Here is a 19261-nt window from a genome sequence, read left to right as displayed (position 1 = left end):
ACAACATTACACTGGTTAGAACATAACATGACCAACATCACCACATTACACTGGTTAGAACATAACATGACCAACATCACCACATTACACTGGTTAGAACATGACCAACATCACAACATTACACTGGTTAGAACATGACCAACATCACTACATTACACTGGTTAGATGCTCTATCCATGTTCCTTCTCTCTGTGTTGGAGTTATAGCTCCATAGAGGAGGGTAACTCACCCCTGTGTTGGAGTTATAGCTCCATAGAGGAGGGTAACTCACCCCTGTGTTGCAGTTATAGCTCCATAGAGCAGAGTAACTCACCAGTCACTACACTGCACTACTCCCTAACTCTCTCCACAGAATACTCAACACACACGCGAACACACTCTCCCAGGTGGTCACTGTGTGTGATACTTCCTGGATGAGATGACCAAAGTACTTACTGGAGCTCCTGCAATACAAAAACAAACAGAGAGAGAGAGAGAGAGACAGAGAGAGAGACAAAATAAAACCATTATTAGTGCCAGTCTAATACATTCAACATTCTGTACAGGAATCAATGAATCCTAGTATTGTATTCAGAAAGTTGCACACAACAGGAAAAATGTACTGTATGTACTGTGGTCTTTTAGAATGGGGATAACATTTCGGATATAAATATCTCATTAAGGCTATTGCCAATGTGGTAGGAGCATTATGACAAACAGACACATGCTGAGTTGACTTATTGGCTATGGCCAGTGTTTTGCATTAGGCTGAAAAATCATTCAGTGTTTTACGGAGAAATATTCAAATGGTGAGGAACTAGAAAGGGAAAGGATGAAGTTTAAGGACACTAAGTCCCAGATAGGTACCAGACTGTTTTGAAGCTAGTTGGGCCTGGGATATCCTCTCAAAGCTCTAGAAAACACTAGAACTTCAGATAGTGTTGTTCCACAGCGAAGATACATTCTGTCATCTTAGTGTTCCTTATATTGTTGCCCTGACTGTCCATAATCAGGAGAAATGTTCAGAGATAAGTCCTCTCTCTTTCTCTCTCTCTCTTACCCTCTCCCTTTCATTATCCCTTTCCCCCTCTCTCATATCTCTTAACTCATAACATGGACTGTTGGAGGACTCACCAGTCCAGTCTAAAACCACCGTACTGATTAAACTGATGTAGATGAAACACAGAGGATCAGTTGATCATTTCAGATGACATCCAGCCTTTGGTTTGTGACTAATGTTGTTTATTGGAATCTAACCAATCATGGAAAGGTTCTTTCTGATGTCTCTATAATAACAACCAATGGCACGCATTCATGCAGGGTGGGGCCCCAACAAAGAAAAGAACAACAAACCAGTAATACAACTACAACAACAATCAACCAAACAACAATGGATGCAGTAATAGACATCACAATGGGTCTAGGCCAGCATTTCCCAAACTCCATCCTAGCACTACAAAGCTGATTCAAATCATCAAAACTTGATGATGAGTTTCATTATTTGAATCGGCTGTGTAGGTTTGGGGCATAAACCAAAATGTGCACCCCTTGGGGTGCCGAGGACTGAGTTTGGGAAACACTAGTCTAGCCTGAGTGGAAAAAGACACTTGTGGAGTAGTGAGGGTGTTATTGGTTATTGCTGTATGAACACACACAACTAAACAAGTAAACATAATCAGAATCTGTGTAGAGATCTGAGCAGATGGAGAGGTGAATGAAGGGCGGAGAGGAGGAGATGAAGGGGGAGGTGGAGTGGTAGAGACGTGGAGGTATAGACGAGACAGAGAGATGAGAGGAGAGGGTAGAAGTGAGAGGTAGAGGGAGAGAGTAGAAGGAGAGAGAGAGAGTGGTGAAGGGGCATGAGACAGAGATAAGAGATGAAGACATGATCTATTGATACATTATCTGTAAGTTATCTATTGATATATGATCTACAAATGACCTATTGATACATTATCTATAAATGATCTATTGATACATTATCTATACATTATATATTGGTACATTATCTATAAATGATCTATTGATACATTATCTATACATTATCTATTGATACATTATCTATAAATGATCTAATTATCTATCTGCGTCCTCAGTGATTTGGTATGTTACATGTTTGCTTTGGCAATATATGTGGTAAAACTTTCCAAGCGAATAAAGCGATTTGAATTGAAATGAGAAAGGGAGACGTGAGAGGAGAAAGGTGTTGTAGTTTATGAGGCATGAAAGTCAATTTGGAGTATGAGTGTCTAGACACTAGGACAAGGACCTCCTGTTGACACTAAGGCAACAACCTCCTGTAGACACTAGGGCAACAACCTCCTGTAGACACTAGGACAACAACCTCCTGTAGACACTAGAACAACAACCTCCTGTTGACACTAGGACAACAACCTCCTGTTGAAACTAGGGCAACAACCTCCTGCAGACACTAGGACAATAATCTCCTGTAGACACTAGGGCAACAACCTCCTGTTGAAACTAGAGCAACAACCTCCTGCAGACACTAGGACAACAACCTCCTGTTGAAACTAGGACAACAACCTCCTGTAGACACTAGGACAACTACCTCCTGTAGACGCTAGGACAACAACCTCCTGTAGACACTAGGACAACAACCTCCTGTTGACACTAGGACAACAACATCCTGTAGACACTAGGAAAACAACCTCCTGTAGACACTAGGACAACAACCTCATGTAGACACTAGAACAACAACCTCCTGTAGACACTAGAACAACAACCTCCTGTTGACACTAGGACAACAACCTCATGTAGACACTAGAACAACTACCTCATGTAGACACTAGGAAAACAACCTCCTGAAGACACTAGGACAACTACCTCATGTAGACACTAGGACAACAACATCCTGTTGACACTAGGACAACAACCTCCTGTAGACACTAGGACAACAACCTCCTGAAGACACTAGGACAACTACCTCATGTAGACACTAGGACAACAACCTCATGTAGACACTAGAACAACAACCTCCTGTTGACACTAGGACAACAACCTCCTGTAGACACTAGGACAACAACCTCCTGTAGACACTAGGACAACAACCTCCTGTTGACACTAGGGTAACAACCTCCTGTTGACACTAGGACACTAACCTCCTGTAGACACTAGGACAACAACCTCCTGTAGACACTAGGACAACAACAACTCCTGTAGACTCCTGTAGACACTAGGACAACAACCTCCTGTAGACACTAGAACAACAACCTCCTGTTGACACTAGGACAACAACCTCCTGTAGACACTAGGACAACAACATCCTGTTGACACTAGGACAACAACCTCCTGTAGACACTAGGACAACAACCTCCTGAAGACACTAGGACAACTACCTCATGTAGACACTAGGACAACAACCCCATGTAGACACTAGAACAACAACCTCCTGTCGCCACTAGGACAACAACCTCATGTAGACACTAGGACAACTACCTCATGTAGACACTAGGACAACTACCTCATGTAGACACTGGGACAACAACCTCCTGTAGACACTAGGACAACTACCTCATGTAGACAACAACCTCCTGCTAGGACAACAACCTCCTGTTGACACAAGGACAACAACCTCCTGTAGACACTAGGACAACAACCTCCTGTAGACACTAGGACAACTACCTCATGTAGACACGAGGACAACAACCTCCCGTAGAAACAAGGACAACAACCTCCTGTAGACACTAGGACAACAAACTCCTGTAGACACTAGGACAACAACCTCCTGTTGACACTAGGACAACAACCTCCTGTAGACACTAGGACAACAACCTCCTGTAGACACTAGGACAACAACCTCATGTAGAACACCTCCTAAGACACAACAACCTCCTGTTGAAACTAGGACAACAACCTCCTGTAGACACTAGGACAACAACCTCCTGTAGACAATAGGACAACAACCTCCTGTTGACACTAGGACAACAACCTCCTGTAGACACTAGGACAACAACCTCCTGTAGACACTAGGACAACTACCTCATGTAGACACGAGGACAACAACCTCCCGTAGAAACAAGGACAACAACCTCCTGTAGACACTAGGACAACAAACTCCTGGAGACAATAGGACAACAACCTCCTGTTGACACTAGGACAACAACCTCCAGTTGACACTAGGACAACAACCTCCAGTTGACACTAGGACAACAACCTCCAGTTGACACTAGGACAACAACCTCATGTTGAAACTAGGGCAACAACCTCCTGCAGACACTAGGACAACTACCTCCTGTTGAAACTAGGGCAACAACCTCCTGAAGACACGAGGACAACTACCTCCAGTTGACGCTAGGACAACAACCTCCTGAAGACACCAGGTAAGCAATCACATCAGTCATTGGCCACAGCCCTGCCCAAATGCTGTAGACAGTTAGAGTCAGGCCATGGTGCAGACAGCTAGAGTCAGGCCATGCTGTAGACAGATAGAGTCAGACCATGGTGCAGACAGCTAGAGTCAGGCCATGCTGTAGACAGCTAGAGTCAGGCCATGGTGCAGACAGCTAGAGTCAGGCCATGATGTAGACAGCTAGAGTCAGACCATGCTGCAGACAGATAGAGTCAGACCATGGTGCAGACAGCTAGAGTCAGGCCATGCTGTAGACAGCTAGAGTCAGGCCATGGTGCAGACAGCTAGAGTCAGGCCATGCTGTAGACAGCTAGAGTCAGGCCATGCTGTAAACAGCTAGAGTCAGGCCATGTTGCAGACAGCTAGAGTCAGGCCATGCTGTAAACAGCTAGAGTCAGGCCATGCTGTAGACAGCTAGAGTCAGGCCATGCTGCAGACAGCTAGAGTCAGGCCATGCTGCTGACAGCTAGAGTCAGGCCATGCTGCAGACAGCTAGAGTCAGGCCATGCTGTAGACAGCTAGAGTCAGGCCATGCTGTAGACAGCTAGAGTCAGGCCATGCTGTAGACAGCTAGAGTCAGGCCATGCTGTAAACAGCTAGAGTCAGGCCATGTTGCAGACAGCTAGAGTCAGGCCATGTTGCAGACAGCTAGAGTCAGGCCATGCCTTAGACAGCTAGAGTCAGGCCATGTTGCAGACAGCTAGAGTCAGGCCATGCAGTAGACAGCTAGAGTCAGGCCATGCTGTAAACAGCTGCTGTTGAGTCAGGCCATGCTGTAGACAGCTAGAGTCAGGCCATGCTGTAGACAGCTGCTGCAGACAGCTCAGGCCATGCTGTAAACAGCTAGAGTCAGGCCATGCTGCAGACAGCTAGAGTCAGGCCATGCTGTAAACAGCTAGAGTCAGGCCATGCTGTAAACAGCTAGAGTCAGGCCATGCTTCAGACAGCTAGAGTCAGGCCATGCTGCAGACAGCTAGAGTCAGGCCATGCTGCCTTAGACAGCTAGAGTCAGGCCATGCTGTTGACACCTAGAGTCAGGCCATGCTGTTGACAGCTAGAGTCAGGCCATGCTGTTGACAACTAGAGTTAGGCCATGCTGGAGACAGCTAGAGTCAGGCCATGCTGTTGACACCTAGAGTCAGGCCATGCTGCAAACAGCTAGAGTCAGGCCATGCTGGAGACAGCTAGAGTCAGGCCATGCTGTTGACACCTAGAGTCAGGCAATGCTGCAAACAGCTAGAGTCAGGCCATGCTGTTGACAGCTAGAGTCAGGCCATGCTGTTGACGGCTAGAGTCAGGCAATGCTGCAGACAGCTAGAGTCAGGCCATGCTGTTGACGGCTAGAGTCAGGCAATGCTGCAGACAGCTAGAGTCAGGCCATGCTGTTGACAGCTAGAGTCAGACCATGCTGTAAACAGCTAGAGTCAGGCAATGCTGCAGACAGCTAGAGTCAGGCCATGCTGCAGACAGCTAGAGTCAGGCCATGCTGTAAACAGCTACAGAGTCAGGCCATGCTGTTGACAGCTAGAGTCAGGCCATGCTGCAGACAGCAAGAGTCAGGTCATGGTGCAGACAGCTAGAGTCAGGTCATGCTGCAGACAGCTCGAGTCAGGCCATGCTGCAGACAGCTAGAGTCAGGCCGTGCCTTAGACAGCTAGAGTCAGGCCATGCTGCAGACAGCTAGAGTCAGGCCATGGTGCAGACAGCTAGAGTCAGGCCATGGTCCAGACAGCTAGAGTCAGGCCATGGTGCTGACAGCTAGAGTCAGGCCATGCTTCAGACAGCTAGAGTCAGGCCATGTTATGGACAGCTAGAGTCAGGCCATGTTGCAGACAGCTAGAGTCAGGCCATGCTGTAAACAGCTAGAGTCAGGCCATGCTCTAGACAGCTAGAGTCAGGCCATGCTGCTGACAGCTAGAGTCAGGCCATGCTGCTGACAGCTAGAGTCAGGCCATGCTGTGACAGCTAGAGTCAGGCCATGCTGTAGACAGCTAGAGTCAGGCCACGCTTGCAGACAGCTAGAGTCAGGCCATGCTGTAGACAGCTAGAGTCAGGCCATGCTGTAAACAGCTAGAGTCAGGCCATGCTGTAAACAGCTAGAGTCAGGCCATGCTTCAGACAGCTAGAGTCAGGCCATGCTTCAGACAGCTAGAGTCAGGCCATGCTGCAGACAGCTAGAGTCAGGCCGTGCCTTAGACAGCTAGAGTCAGGCCATGCTTCAGACAGCTAGAGTCAGGCCATGCTGTAAACAGCTAGAGTCAGGCCATGCTTCAGACAGCTAGAGTCAGGCCATGCTGTTGACAGCTAGAGTCAGGCCGTGCCTTAGACAGCTAGGAGTCAGGCCATGCTGTTGACAGCTAGAGTCAGACCATGCTGTAAACAGCTAGAGTCAGGCAATGCTGCAGACAGCTAGAGTCAGGCCATGCTGCAGACAGCTAGAGTCAGGCCATGGTGCAGACAGCTAGAGTCAGGCCATGGTGCAGACAGCTAGAGTCAGGCCATGGTCAGCAGACAGTTAGAGTCAGACCATGGCGCAGACAGCTAGAGTCAGGCCATGGTGCTGACAGCTAGAGTCAGGCCATGCTTCAGACAGCTAGAGTCAGGCCATGATATGGACAGCTAGAGTCAGGCCATGTTATAGACAGCTAGAGTCAGGCCATGTTATAGACAGCTAGAGTCAGGCCATGCTGTTGACAGCTAGAGTCAGGCAATGCTGCAGACAGCTAGAGTCAGGCCATGCTGTTGACAGCCATGCTGAGTCAGGCCATGCTGTTGACAGCTAGAGTCAGGCAATGCTGCAGACAGCTAGAGTCAGGCCATGCTGTTGACGGCTAGAGTCAGGCAATGCTGCTGCAGACAGCTAGAGTCAGGCCATGCTGTTGACGGCTAGAGTCAGGCAATGCTGCAGACAGCTAGAGTCAGGCCATGCTGTTGACAGCTAGAGTCAGACCATGCTGTAAACAGCTAGAGTCAGGCAATGCTGCAGACAGCTAGAGTCAGGCCATGCTGCAGACAGCTAGAGTCAGGCCATGGTGCAGACAGCTAGAGTCAGGCCATGGTGCAGACAGCTAGAGTCAGGCCATGGTCCAGACAGTTAGAGTCAGACCATGGCGCAGACAGCTAGAGTCAGGCCATGGTGCTGACAGCTGCTGCAGAGTCAGGCCATGCTTCAGACAGCTAGAGTCAGGCCATGATATGGACAGCTAGAGTCAGGCCATGCTGCAGACAGCTAGAGTCAGGCCATGATGTAGACAGCTAGAGTCAGGCCATGTTATAGACAGCTAGAGTCAGGCCATGTTATAGACAGCTAGAGTCAGGCCATGCTTCAGACAGCTAGAGTCAGGCCATGCTGTAAACAGCTAGAGTCAGGCCATGCTGTAAACAGCTAGAGTCAGGCCGTGCCTTAGACAGCTAGAGTCAGGACATGCTGCAACACCGAGAGTCAGGCCATGCTGTTGACACCTAGAGTCAGGCCATGCTGTTGACAACTAGAGTTAGGCCATGCTGGAGACAGCTAGAGTCAGGCCATGCTGTTGACACCTAGAGTCAGGCCATGCTGCAAACAGCTAGAGTCAGGCCATGCTGTTGACAGCTAGAGTCAGGCCATGCTGTTGACAGCTAGAGTCAGGCAATGCTGCAGACAGCTAGAGTCAGGCCATGCTGTTGACAGCTAGAGTCAGGCCATGCTGTTGACGGCTAGAGTCAGGCAATGCTGCAGACAGCTAGAGTCAGGCCATGCTGTTGACGGCTAGAGTCAGGCAATGCTGCAGACAGCTAGAGTCAGGCCATGCTGTTGACAGCTAGAGTCAGACCATGCTGTAAACAGCTAGAGTCAGGCAATGCTGCAGACAGCTAGAGTCAGGCCATGCTGCAGACAGCTAGAGTCAGGCCATGCTGTAAACAGCTAGAGTCAGGCCATGCTGTTGACAGCTAGAGTCAGGCCATGCTGCAGACAGCAAGAGTCAGGTCATGGTGCAGACAGCTAGAGTCAGGTCATGCTGCAGACAGCTCGAGTCAGGCCATGCTGCAGACAGCTAGAGTCAGGCCGTGCCTTAGACAGCTAGAGTCAGGCCATGCTGCAGACAGCTAGAGTCAGGCCATGGTGCAGACAGCTAGAGTCAGGCCATGGTCCAGACAGTTAGAGTCAGACCATGGCGCAGACAGCTAGAGTCAGGCCATGGTGCTGACAGCTAGAGTCAGGCCATGCTTCAGACAGCTAGAGTCAGGCCATGTTATGGACAGCTAGAGTCAGGCCATGTTGCAGACAGCTAGAGTCAGGCCATGCTGTAAACAGCTAGAGTCAGGCCATGCTCTAGACAGCTAGAGTCAGGCCATGCTGCTGACAGCTAGAGTCAGGCCATGCTGCTGACAGCTAGAGTCAGGCCATGCTTCAGACAGCTAGAGTCAGGCCATGCTGTAGACAGCTAGAGTCAGGCCACGTTGCAGACAGCTAGAGTCAGGCCATGCTGTAAACAGCTAGAGTCAGGCCATGCTGTAAACAGCTGCTGAGTCAGGCCATGCTTCAGACAGCTAGAGTCAGGCCATGCTTCAGACAGCTAGAGTCAGGCCATGCTGCAGACAGCTAGAGTCAGGCCGTGCCTTAGACAGCTAGAGTCAGGCCATGCTTCAGACAGCTAGAGTCAGGCCATGCTGTAAACAGCTAGAGTCAGGCCATGCTTCAGACAGCTAGAGTCAGGCCATGCTGTAAACAGCTAGAGTCAGGCTGTGCCTTAGACAGCTAGAGTCAGGACATGCTGCAACACCGAGAGTCAGGCCATGCTGTTGACAGCTAGAGTCAGGCCATGCTGTAAACAGCTAGAGTCAGGCCATGCTTCAGACAGCTAGAGTCAGGCCATGCTGTAAACAGCTAGAGTCAGGCCATGCTGTAAAGGACAGCTGCAGAGTCAGGCCATGCTGTTGACAACTAGAGTTAGGCCATGCTGGAGACAGCTAGAGTCAGGCCATGCTGTTGACACCTAGAGTCAGGCCATGCTAAAACAGCTAGAGTCAGGCCATGCTGTTGACAGCTAGAGTCAGGCCATGCTGTTGACAGCTAGAGTCAGGCAATGCTGCAGACAGCTAGAGTCAGGCCATGCTGTTGACAGCTAGAGTCAGGCCATGCTGTTGACGGCTAGAGTCAGGCAATGCTGCAGACAGCTAGAGTCAGGCCATGCTGTTGACGGCTAGAGTCAGGCAATGCTGCAGACAGCTAGAGTCAGGCCATGCTGTTGACGGCTAGAGTCAGGCAATGCTGCAGACAGCTAGAGTCAGGCCATGCTGTTGACAGCTAGAGTCAGACCATGCTGTAAACAGCTAGAGTCAGGCAATGCTGCAGACAGCTAGAGTCAGGCCATGCTGCAGACAGCTAGAGTCAGGCCATGGTGCAGACAGCTAGAGTCAGGCCATGGTGCAGACAGCTAGAGTCAGGCCATGCTGTAGACAGCTAGAGTCAGTCCATGTTATCGACAGCTAGAGTCAGGCCATGCTGCAGACAGCTAGAGTCAGGCCATGTTGCAGACAGCTAGAGTCAGGCCATGCTGCAGACAGCTAGAGTCAGGCCATGTTTCAGACAGCTAGAGTCAGGCCATGCTGTAGACAGCTAGAGTCAGGCCATTCTGGCTATATTTAGATAACGATGGGAACACAGGGACACTAAACCTGCGTCTGACCTGGTTCATTTCGGTCCCAAGGCAAAACCAGTTGAGAACCACTGATCTACAGCAGGGTTTTCCAAACTTGGTCTTGAGGATTTCTACACTAATGGATTGCAAGGCACCGGTGGTTTCACCCTGAATCAGATCTGTTCGTACTGATCCCAATAAGTGTTTTGTGGTTTAAGAGAAACCCTAACACACTAAAGGAGGAGTGGGGGCCATGATGTTGGCAAGGCAGAATGTCATTAACTTCGTCCTACTGCTAAGGCAGCTGCTACTGCTCAGGCTGCACCGCTAACACATGGGCAACGTTCATATAACCATGTGGCCAATGTTCGCGTTAGGTTGGAATGGACATGGAGGGACAGGGAGAAAGACCTGCTGTATTCTATCACTGACTGTTCTGAGTCACGGTTCACTGACTGGCCTAGCTCACTACCACATAATACGTGCCCTCGGGGGAGAGAAAGATGGAGAAAAAGATGAAAGATGGAGAGAGAGAGAGAGAGAGAGAGAGAGAGAGAGAGAGAATGAGAGAGCAAGAGAGAGATAAAGAAAGCGAGATGGAGAGAGAGAGAAGAGAGAGATGTAGAGAGATGGCCGAGACAAGTGATAGAGTGATGAGCGAGAGAGAGAGAGGATGGGGAGGAGAGGAGGAGAGATGATGGGGAGTGGTGGAGAGATGGGGATGTAAAAGAGGGGGAGGACTGAATGAGAGGGATGGGATGGGAAGAGGAAGAACGATGTGAGGTAAGAGGAGAGAGAATGTAGAGAGGAAAGAGAAGTATGTGGGGACAGTTAAAGACAGAGATATGACACTTACCGGTGTCACCTCTTCTGCCCATCCTTCCACGCTTTCCAGGAGGCCCTGAAGGAAACACAGACAGAATGATATAGCCAAAAGTCATCAATGGAAAGTCAGGGAAGAAGTTGTAGGTTTAGAGTTGGGGCTAAAAAGGGCATTATTCTAAAATGTATGAAATATATATATTTTCTCATCAATCTAGACACAATAACAATCCAATTTGTGTGAATGCATTACAGTATTCAGTATTCAGACCCTTTGCTATGAGCCTCAAAATAGAGCTCAGGTGCATCCTGTTACCATTGATCATCCTTGAGATGTTTCTACAACTTGATTGGAGTCCACCTGTGGTAAATTCAATTGTTTGGACATGATTTGGAAAGACACACACCTGTCTATATAAGGCCCCACAGTTGACAGTGGATGTCAGAGCAAAAACAAAGCCATGAGGTCAAAGGAATTGTCAGAGAGCGCGGAGACAGGATTGTTTCGAGGGTACAAAAAATGTATGCAGCATTGAAGGTCCCCAAGAACACAGTGGCCTCAATCATTCTTAAATGGAAGACGTTTGGAACCACCAAGACTATTCCTAAAGCTGGCCTCCTGGTCAAATTGAGCAATCGAGGGAGAAGGGCCTTGGTCAGGGAGGTGAACAAGAACCCCATGGTCACTCTGACAGAGCTCCATAGTTCCTCTGTGGAGATGGGAGAACCTTGCACAAGGACTCCCCTAATCATGCCTTTCTGGTAGGGTGGCTAGACGGAAGCAACTCCTCAGTAAAAGGCACATGACAGCCTGCTTGGAGTTTGCCAAAAGTCACCTTAAGGACTCAGACCATGAGAAACAAGATTCTCTGGTCTGATGAAACTAAGATTGAACTCTTTGGCCTGAATGCCAAGCGTCACGTCTGGCAGAAACCTGGCACCATCGGTGAAGCATGGTGGTGGCAACATCATGCTATGGGGATGTTTTGCAGCGGCAGGGACTGGGAGACTAGTGATGATCGAGGGAAAGATGAATGGAGTACAGAGAGATCCTTTATGAAAACCTGCTCCAGAGTGCTCAGAACCTCAGACTGGGGTGAAGGTTCACCTTCCAGCAGGACAACAACACTAAGCACACAGCCAAGACAATGCAGAAGTGGCTTCGGGACAATTCTCTGAATGTTCTTGAGTGGCCCAGTCAGAGACCAGACTTGGACCCGATCGAACATCTCTGGAGAGACCTGAAAATAGTTGTGCAGCGACGCTCCCCATCCAACCTGACAGAGCTTGAGAGGATCTGCAGAGAAGAATGGAAGAAACTCCCCAAATACAGGTGTGTCAAGCTTGTAGTGTCATACCTGAGAAGACTCAACGCTGTAATCGCTGACAACGGTGCTTCAACAAAGTACTGAGTAAATGGTTTGAATACTTATTTAATGTTATATAATTTTTAAATATATATATATAAATGTGCAAAAATATCTAAAAACCTGTTTTTGCTTTGTCATTATTGGGTATTATGTGTAGATTGATGATGGGTATAAAATGAATTTAATCAATTTTAACATAACAAAATGTGGAAAAAGCCAAGGGGTCTGCCTACTTTCCTAATGCACTGTATGCTCACCGCAGCATACCACAGCATACCACAGCATACCACAGCTATACCGACTGAGGTTTGAAGCAACTTTTAAATGAGGAACCACTGTGTGTGAGGTGCTCCACATGTAATACACGACGCCAAGAACATCTGGATGCACCTGAGTGGGAACAGGTGTGTGTGTGTGTGTGTGCGTGTGTGTGTGAGAGAGATCAACATGCTTTCCTATGAACTGAACACATCCCATACACACAGTCACAGTCATCCCATATACACACAGTCAGTCATCCCATATACACACAGTCACAGTCATCCCATACACACAGTCACAGTCATTCCATATACACACAGTCACAGTCATCCCATACACAGTCATTCCATATATACACAGTCACAGTCATCTCATACACACAGTCACAGTCATCCCATATACACACAGTCACAGTCATCCCATACACAGTCATTCCATATATACACAGTCACAGTCCTCATACACACAGTCACAGTCATCCCATATACACACAGTCACAGTCATCCCACACAGTCACACAGTCATCATTCCATATATACACAGTCACAGTCATCTCATACACACAGTCACAGTCATCCCATATACACACAGTCACCCCATATACACACAGTCACAGTCATCCAATATACACACAGTCACAGTCATCCCATATACACACAGTCACAGTTATCCCATATACACAGTCACAGTCATCCCATATACACACAGTCACCCCATATACACACAGTCACAGTCATCCCATATACACACAGTCACAGTCATCCCATACACACAGTCACAGTCATCCCATATACACAGTCACAGTCATCCCATATACACACAGTCACCCCATATACACACAGTCAGTCATCCCATATACACACAGTCACATTCATCCCATACACACAGTCACAGTCATCCCATATACACACAGTCACAGTCATCCCATATACACACAGTCACAGTCATCCCATATACACACAGTCACAGTCATCCCATATACACACAGTCACAGTCATCCCATTCACACACAGTCACAGTCATCCCATACACACACAGTCACAGACATCCCATCCTCTCTCTCTGATGGCCAGCCAAACCAAACACAACCCCTCTCCTCCACTGGTTTGGTGCCAATCCTCACCTCACCCCTGACCTGCCATTAAAGCCTGTCTTGAGACTTTGGGCTGATAGTGTTGGTCTATCTCATGTTGAGAAAGAGACACAGTACAGCTATGAGGCAGCCAGAGCAGTTAAACCACCAGTACAGGTGCCAGGATACTGTATGGTGAGGCCAGCGAGGATGAGACAGCCAGCATAGTAAAACTAACAGTAGAGAGACCAGGGCAGAGCAAAACAGAGCAGGAGCTATGACGGAGCCAGATGCTTTTCCCACTGAGAATTCAATAAACACACAGACCCCATGCTGGTGAATATGGGAAAGGTTGGAACTTCTGGAAAAATGAGTCATACGCTGTATAAATCAAAATAAATACGTGTAAATCTCAGCTCTTGCTTGAGTACAGATGTAGGATCTTAATTTGATCACCTCGTTGCAGTATAACTTTACTGCAATGCAGGAAATGTAAAATGTGTAATGTATTTGAGGTTTAAAAAGGTTTCTGAAGTTTGTAATTTACACTTTGAAATGTCAAACTCGATTTTCACTTATGGGAAATGTATCAAACCCTACAAGAAATGTAAATTAATTATAATCCACATTATTCACATTTCCTGTTGCTGCAGGATTATTTTCGTGCTGTAGCAAAACTGGCTCAAATTAATCAAAATGTATATATCTGAGCTTTGTTTTTGAGATCATAGCACACAAGTGCACATAGTACAGCAATACATTTACCCCAAAACTCAGAAAAGTTCCCAAAGGCATGAAGATTTTTTTCTTCTCAATTTCTTCAGTCCACCACCATCCATCATCCCTCTGCCCAAGAACACTCTATCTGGCTATTGGACCCCCTCGCCACTTTCAGAGATCCCTTGGACCCCACAACCACCTTCAGAGATCCCCCCGACTGTGCAGGTAAATGGGAACCATACGGGCCCTGGGGCTGGCCTGGGTTAATATTCTATCTTTGCGTTCTGCTGCTAAACTGCTCTGGCTGCAGATATGCTTTCTCCTTGCAATCTGTTCCTCTTGTTGTACCTCTGCAGTTTCCTCCAGCACAGTCCTGTTCTCTCTATCATCTCTCCTGCTCCATAACTGATTCTTTCATTTCATATCTCCCTCCAGTTCTCCCCCTGTTATCTCTACCTCTCTCTCTCTCCCTTTCCCTCTCTCTCTCTCTCTCTCTCTCTCTACCCCTCTCTCTCTCTACCCCTCTCTCTCTACCTCTCTCTCTCTCCCCCTCTCTCTCTCTACCCCTCTCTCTCTACCTCTCTCTCTCTACCTCTCTCTCTCTACCCCTCTCTCTCTACCCCTCTCTCTCTCTCTCTCTACCCCTCTCTCTCTACCCCTCTCTCTACCTCTCTCTCTATCCCCCCCTCTCTCTCTCTCTACCCCTCTCTCTACCTCTCTCTCTCTACCCCTCTCTCTCTACCCCCTCTCTCTCTACCCCTCTCTCTCTCTACCTCTCTCTCCCCTCTCTCTACCTCTCTCTCTATCCCCCCCTCTCTCTCTCTCTACCCCCTCTCTACCCCTCTCTCGCTCTCTCTCTCGCTCATTCTCTCATTCTCTCTCTACCCCTCTCTTTCTACCCCTCTCTCTCCCCCTCTCTCTCTACCTCTCTCTACCTCTCTCTCTACCCCCTCTCTCTCTACCCCTCTCTTCTACCCCTCTCTTCTACCCCTCTCTCTCTTTACACCCACCCCCTTATCTCTCTATATCTACCCCTCTCAATTCAATTCAATTCCATTTCAATTTAAGTGCATTATTGGCATGGGAAACATATGTTAACATTGCCAAAGCAAGTGAAGTAGTTAATAAACAAAGGTGAAATAAACAATACAAATGAACAGTAAACATTACACTCACAGAAGTTCAATAGTTTGTTCTTCACTGGTTGCCCTTTTCTTGTGGCAACAGGTCACAAATCTTGCTGCTGTGATGGCACACTGTGGTATTTCACCCAGTAGATATGGGAGTTTATCAAAATTGGGGTTGTTTTTAAATTCTTTGTTTTCAAATTCTTTGTGGATCTGTGTAATCTGAGGGAAATGTGTGTCTCTATTATGGTCATACATTTAACAGGAGGTTAGAAAGAGCAGCTCAGTTTCCACCTCATTTTATGGGCAGTAGCACATAGCCCTCTCTGTTTAGGGACAAATAGCATTCTAGTTTGCGCAGTTTTTTTGTAAACTCTTTCCAATGAGTCAAGTAATTATCTTTTTGTTTTCTCATGATTTGGTTGGGTCTAATTGTGTTGCTTTCCTGGGGCTCTGTGGGGTCTGTTTGTGTTTGTGAAGAGAGCCCCAAGACCAGCTTGCTTAGGGGACTCTTCTCCAGGTTAATTTCTCTGTAGGTGATGTATTTGTTATGGAAGGTTTGGGAATCGCTTCCTTTTAGGTGGTTGTAGAATTTAACAGCTCTTTTCTGGATTTTGATAATTAGCAGGTATCGGCCTAATTCTGCTCTGCATGCATTATTTGCAGAATTTTGCAGAATTCTGCATGCAGAGTCTCAATTTGGTGTTTGTCCCATTTTGGGAATTCTTGGTTGGTGAGCGGACCCCAGACCTCACAACTATGGAGGGCAACGGGTTCTATAACTGATTCAAGTATTCTTAGCCAGATCCTAATTGGTATGTTGAATTTAATGTTCATTTTGATGGCATAGAATGCCCTTCTTGACTTGTCTCTCAGCTTGTTCACAGCTTTGTGGAAGTTACCTGTAGTGCTGATGTTTAGGCCGAGGTATGTCTAGTTTTTTGTGTGCTCTAGGGCAACAGTGTCCAGATGGAATTTGTATTTGTGGTCCAGGCAACTGGACCTTATTTGGAACACCATTATTTTTTGTCTTACTGAGATTTACTGTCAGGGTTCAGATTTGACAGAATCTGTGCAGAAGATCTAGGTGCTGTTGTAGGCCCTCCTTGGTTGGGGACAGAAGCACCAGATCATCAGCAAACAGTAGACATTTGACTTCAGATTCTAGTAGGCTGAGACCAGGACTGCTCTAGTGTCCTCGCCAATTTGTTGATGTATATGTTCCATTAGGGTGTGTGTTTTACAAATTTTAACCACACACTTGTTGTTTGTGTACATGGAATTTATAATGTCGTATGTTTTCCCCCCAACACCACTTTCCATCAATTTCTATTGCAGACCCTCATGCCAAATTGAGTCAAAAGCTTATTTAAAAAATCAACAAACCATGAGAAGACTTTGCATTTATTTTGATTTGTTTGTAGTACAGTGATTTGGTAAAAAGCCAATTTGACATTTGCTCAGTACATTGTTTTCACTGAAGAAATGTACGAGTCTGCTGTTTATGATAATGAGGATTTTCCCAAGGTTACTGTTGACGCATATCCCACGGTTGTTATCGGGGACAGATTTGTTTCCATTTTTGTGGATTGGGGTGATCAGTCTTTAATTCCAAATATTGTAGGAGATGCCAAGAGCTAAGGCTGATGTTAAAGAGTTTAGGTATAGCCAATTGGAATGTGTGGCCTCTCTCTCTCTCTCTCTCTCTCTCTCTCTCTCTCTCTCTCTCTCTCCTTTGCTTCTAACTTTCCCACCTCCTCTCCCTCTCTTTTTTTCTCTCATGTTTCTGTTTTTTTACATAGGCATCACTACCTCTCGCCTGCATGCCCCTGTCTCCCCCTCCTCCTACCTCACACCCCTGCCTGCCTCTGTCTCTTTTTGCCCCACTACCCCTTCCCCCTCCACCCCCAGTACAGGTATTAATAGCCCCCTGAGTGCTCTCCACTTCCCCTGCTCCGCTCCTCTATTTCCTCCAGCCATAAACACCACAGTGAACCTGCTCTGGCACCAGCCCTGGCACCTGCCTTGGCACTGACAACTCAATAACAGGGGGCCTGAACAGATTCCTGTGGCGGGGGGCAGGTAGGGCGGGAAAGGGGGGTTCAGGAGGTACAGAGTCTCGAGAGTATAGAGCTTCATGTCGCTAAGTTTATCCTGACCACTGACTGTGTTCAGAGCAATAATCCAGTATTGATATTCTGGTCTGTTGGTCACCAGGAGCCCCTGAATTACCTCTGTTTCTGTTGGACATGAAAGGCAGAGGGAGGTGTCATGCTGACAGACAGGGAGGTGGCCAGGGCTGGAGGGGACGGTAACCGGACCATGTGATTCGTCATGTGCAGTATCTTCCGTGGTGATGACAGGCTGATGTAGGGCCAGGATTGACTGGAGGATTAATGGTAAAAACAGGAGTGTGCGTTTGTGTGCGTTTGTGTGTATGTAACCAGGGCTCAAGCACAGCAGCTGCTCAGATTCCCTTACTAGGACAGTTTAATACACATACTTGTACAAACACACTTCTGCCAACAGACACACAGACTGTGACAATGTTTGGCTCTTTCATTGGTCTGTGACGTCGAGATGATGTCAATCACACACTCACACACACGCAAGGGGAGATCAGGTTTCGGCCTTCACTTCCTGTGTCACCCGGTGAGATCTGTGAGATCAGTTACATACCAGGACCAGGAGGTGTCATATGAGGAGTGTGTGTGTGTGTTTGTGTGTTGTGTGTGTGTGTTTATGCTCAGTAGACATGCTATCAAGGGATAAACACTCTCCATGTGTTCCATGCTTGGTCTCTCTCCATGTGTTCCATGCTTGGTCTCTCTCCATGTGTTCCATGCTTGGTCACTCTCCATGTGTTCCATGCTTGGTCTCTCTTCATGTGTTCCATGCTTGGTCACTCTCCATGTGCTCCATGCTTAGTCTCTCTCCATGTGTTCCATGCTTGGTCACTCTCCATGTGTTCCATGCTTGGTCACTCTCCATGTGTTCATGCTTGTTCCATGTGTTCCATGCTTGGTCTCTCTCCATGTGCTCCATGCTTGGTCTCTCCATGTGTTCCATGCTTGGTCTCTCTCCATGTGTTCCATGCTTGGTCTTTCTCCATGTGTTCCATGCTTGGTCACTCTCCATGTGTTCCATGCTTGGTCTCTCTTCATGTGTTCCATGCTTGGTCACTCCATGTGCTTGCTTAGTCTCTCTCCATGTGTTCCATGCTTGGTCACTCTCCATGTGTTCCATGCTTGGTCTCTCTCCATGTGTTCCATGCTTGGTCTCTCTCCATGTGCTCCATGCTTGGTCTCTCTCCATGTGTTCCATGCTTGGTCACTCTCCATGTGTTCCATGCTTGGTCTCCCAGTGTTCCATGCTTGGTCTCTCTCCATGTGCTCCATGCTTGGTCTCTCTCCATGTGTTCCATGCTTGGTCTCTCTCCATGTGTTCCATGCTTGGTCTTTCTCCATGTGTTCCATGCTTGGTCTTTCTCCATGTGTTCCATGCTTGGTCTTTCATGTGTTCCATGCTTGGTCACTCCCATGCTCCATGGTCTCTCTCCATGTGTTCCATGCTTGGTCTCTCCATGTGTTCCATGTGTTCCATGTGTTCCATGCTTGGTCTCTCTCCATGTGTTCCATGCTTGGTCTTTCCATGTGCTCCATGTGTTCCATGTGTTCCATGCTTGGTCTTTCCATGTGCCATGTGTTCCATGTGTTCCATGCTTGGTCTCTCTCCATGTGTTCCATGCTTGGTCTCTCTCCATGTGTTCCATGCTTGGTCTTTCTCCATGTGTTCCATGCTTGGTCTCTCTCCATGTGTTCCATGCTTGGTCTTTCTCCATGTGTTCCATGCTTGGTCTCTCTCCATGGTCATTTCCTAACACTCTTAAATAGCTTCCTTTGCGTCTCTTCTCTAGCTGA

General features: G+C 47.6%; 1 protein-coding gene across 10 annotated transcripts in view; it reads right to left on the bottom strand.

The window, feature by feature from the left end:
• The window catches only part of col23a1a (collagen type XXIII alpha 1 chain a), a 275945-nt gene that overhangs the window by 92429 nt on the left and 164255 nt on the right, over positions 1-19261 (bottom strand). For all 10 annotated transcript variants that reach the window (XM_042325857.1, XM_042325858.1, XM_042325863.1 and 7 more), the window contains exons 3-4: positions 10826-10870; positions 436-443 (exon numbers count right to left, since the gene is read on the bottom strand). In XM_042325857.1, the coding sequence (XP_042181791.1) occupies positions 436-443; positions 10826-10870 (53 nt within the window). The remainder of the gene's footprint in view (positions 1-435; positions 444-10825; positions 10871-19261) is intronic.

Source organism: Oncorhynchus tshawytscha, linkage group LG08 (assembly GCF_018296145.1).
Source record: "Oncorhynchus tshawytscha isolate Ot180627B linkage group LG08, Otsh_v2.0, whole genome shotgun sequence".
NCBI classification, from domain to species: Eukaryota; Metazoa; Chordata; class Actinopteri; order Salmoniformes; family Salmonidae; genus Oncorhynchus; species Oncorhynchus tshawytscha.
Note: the sequence above shows the minus strand (reverse complement) of the source record. Positions and strands in the feature narration are given on the sequence as shown.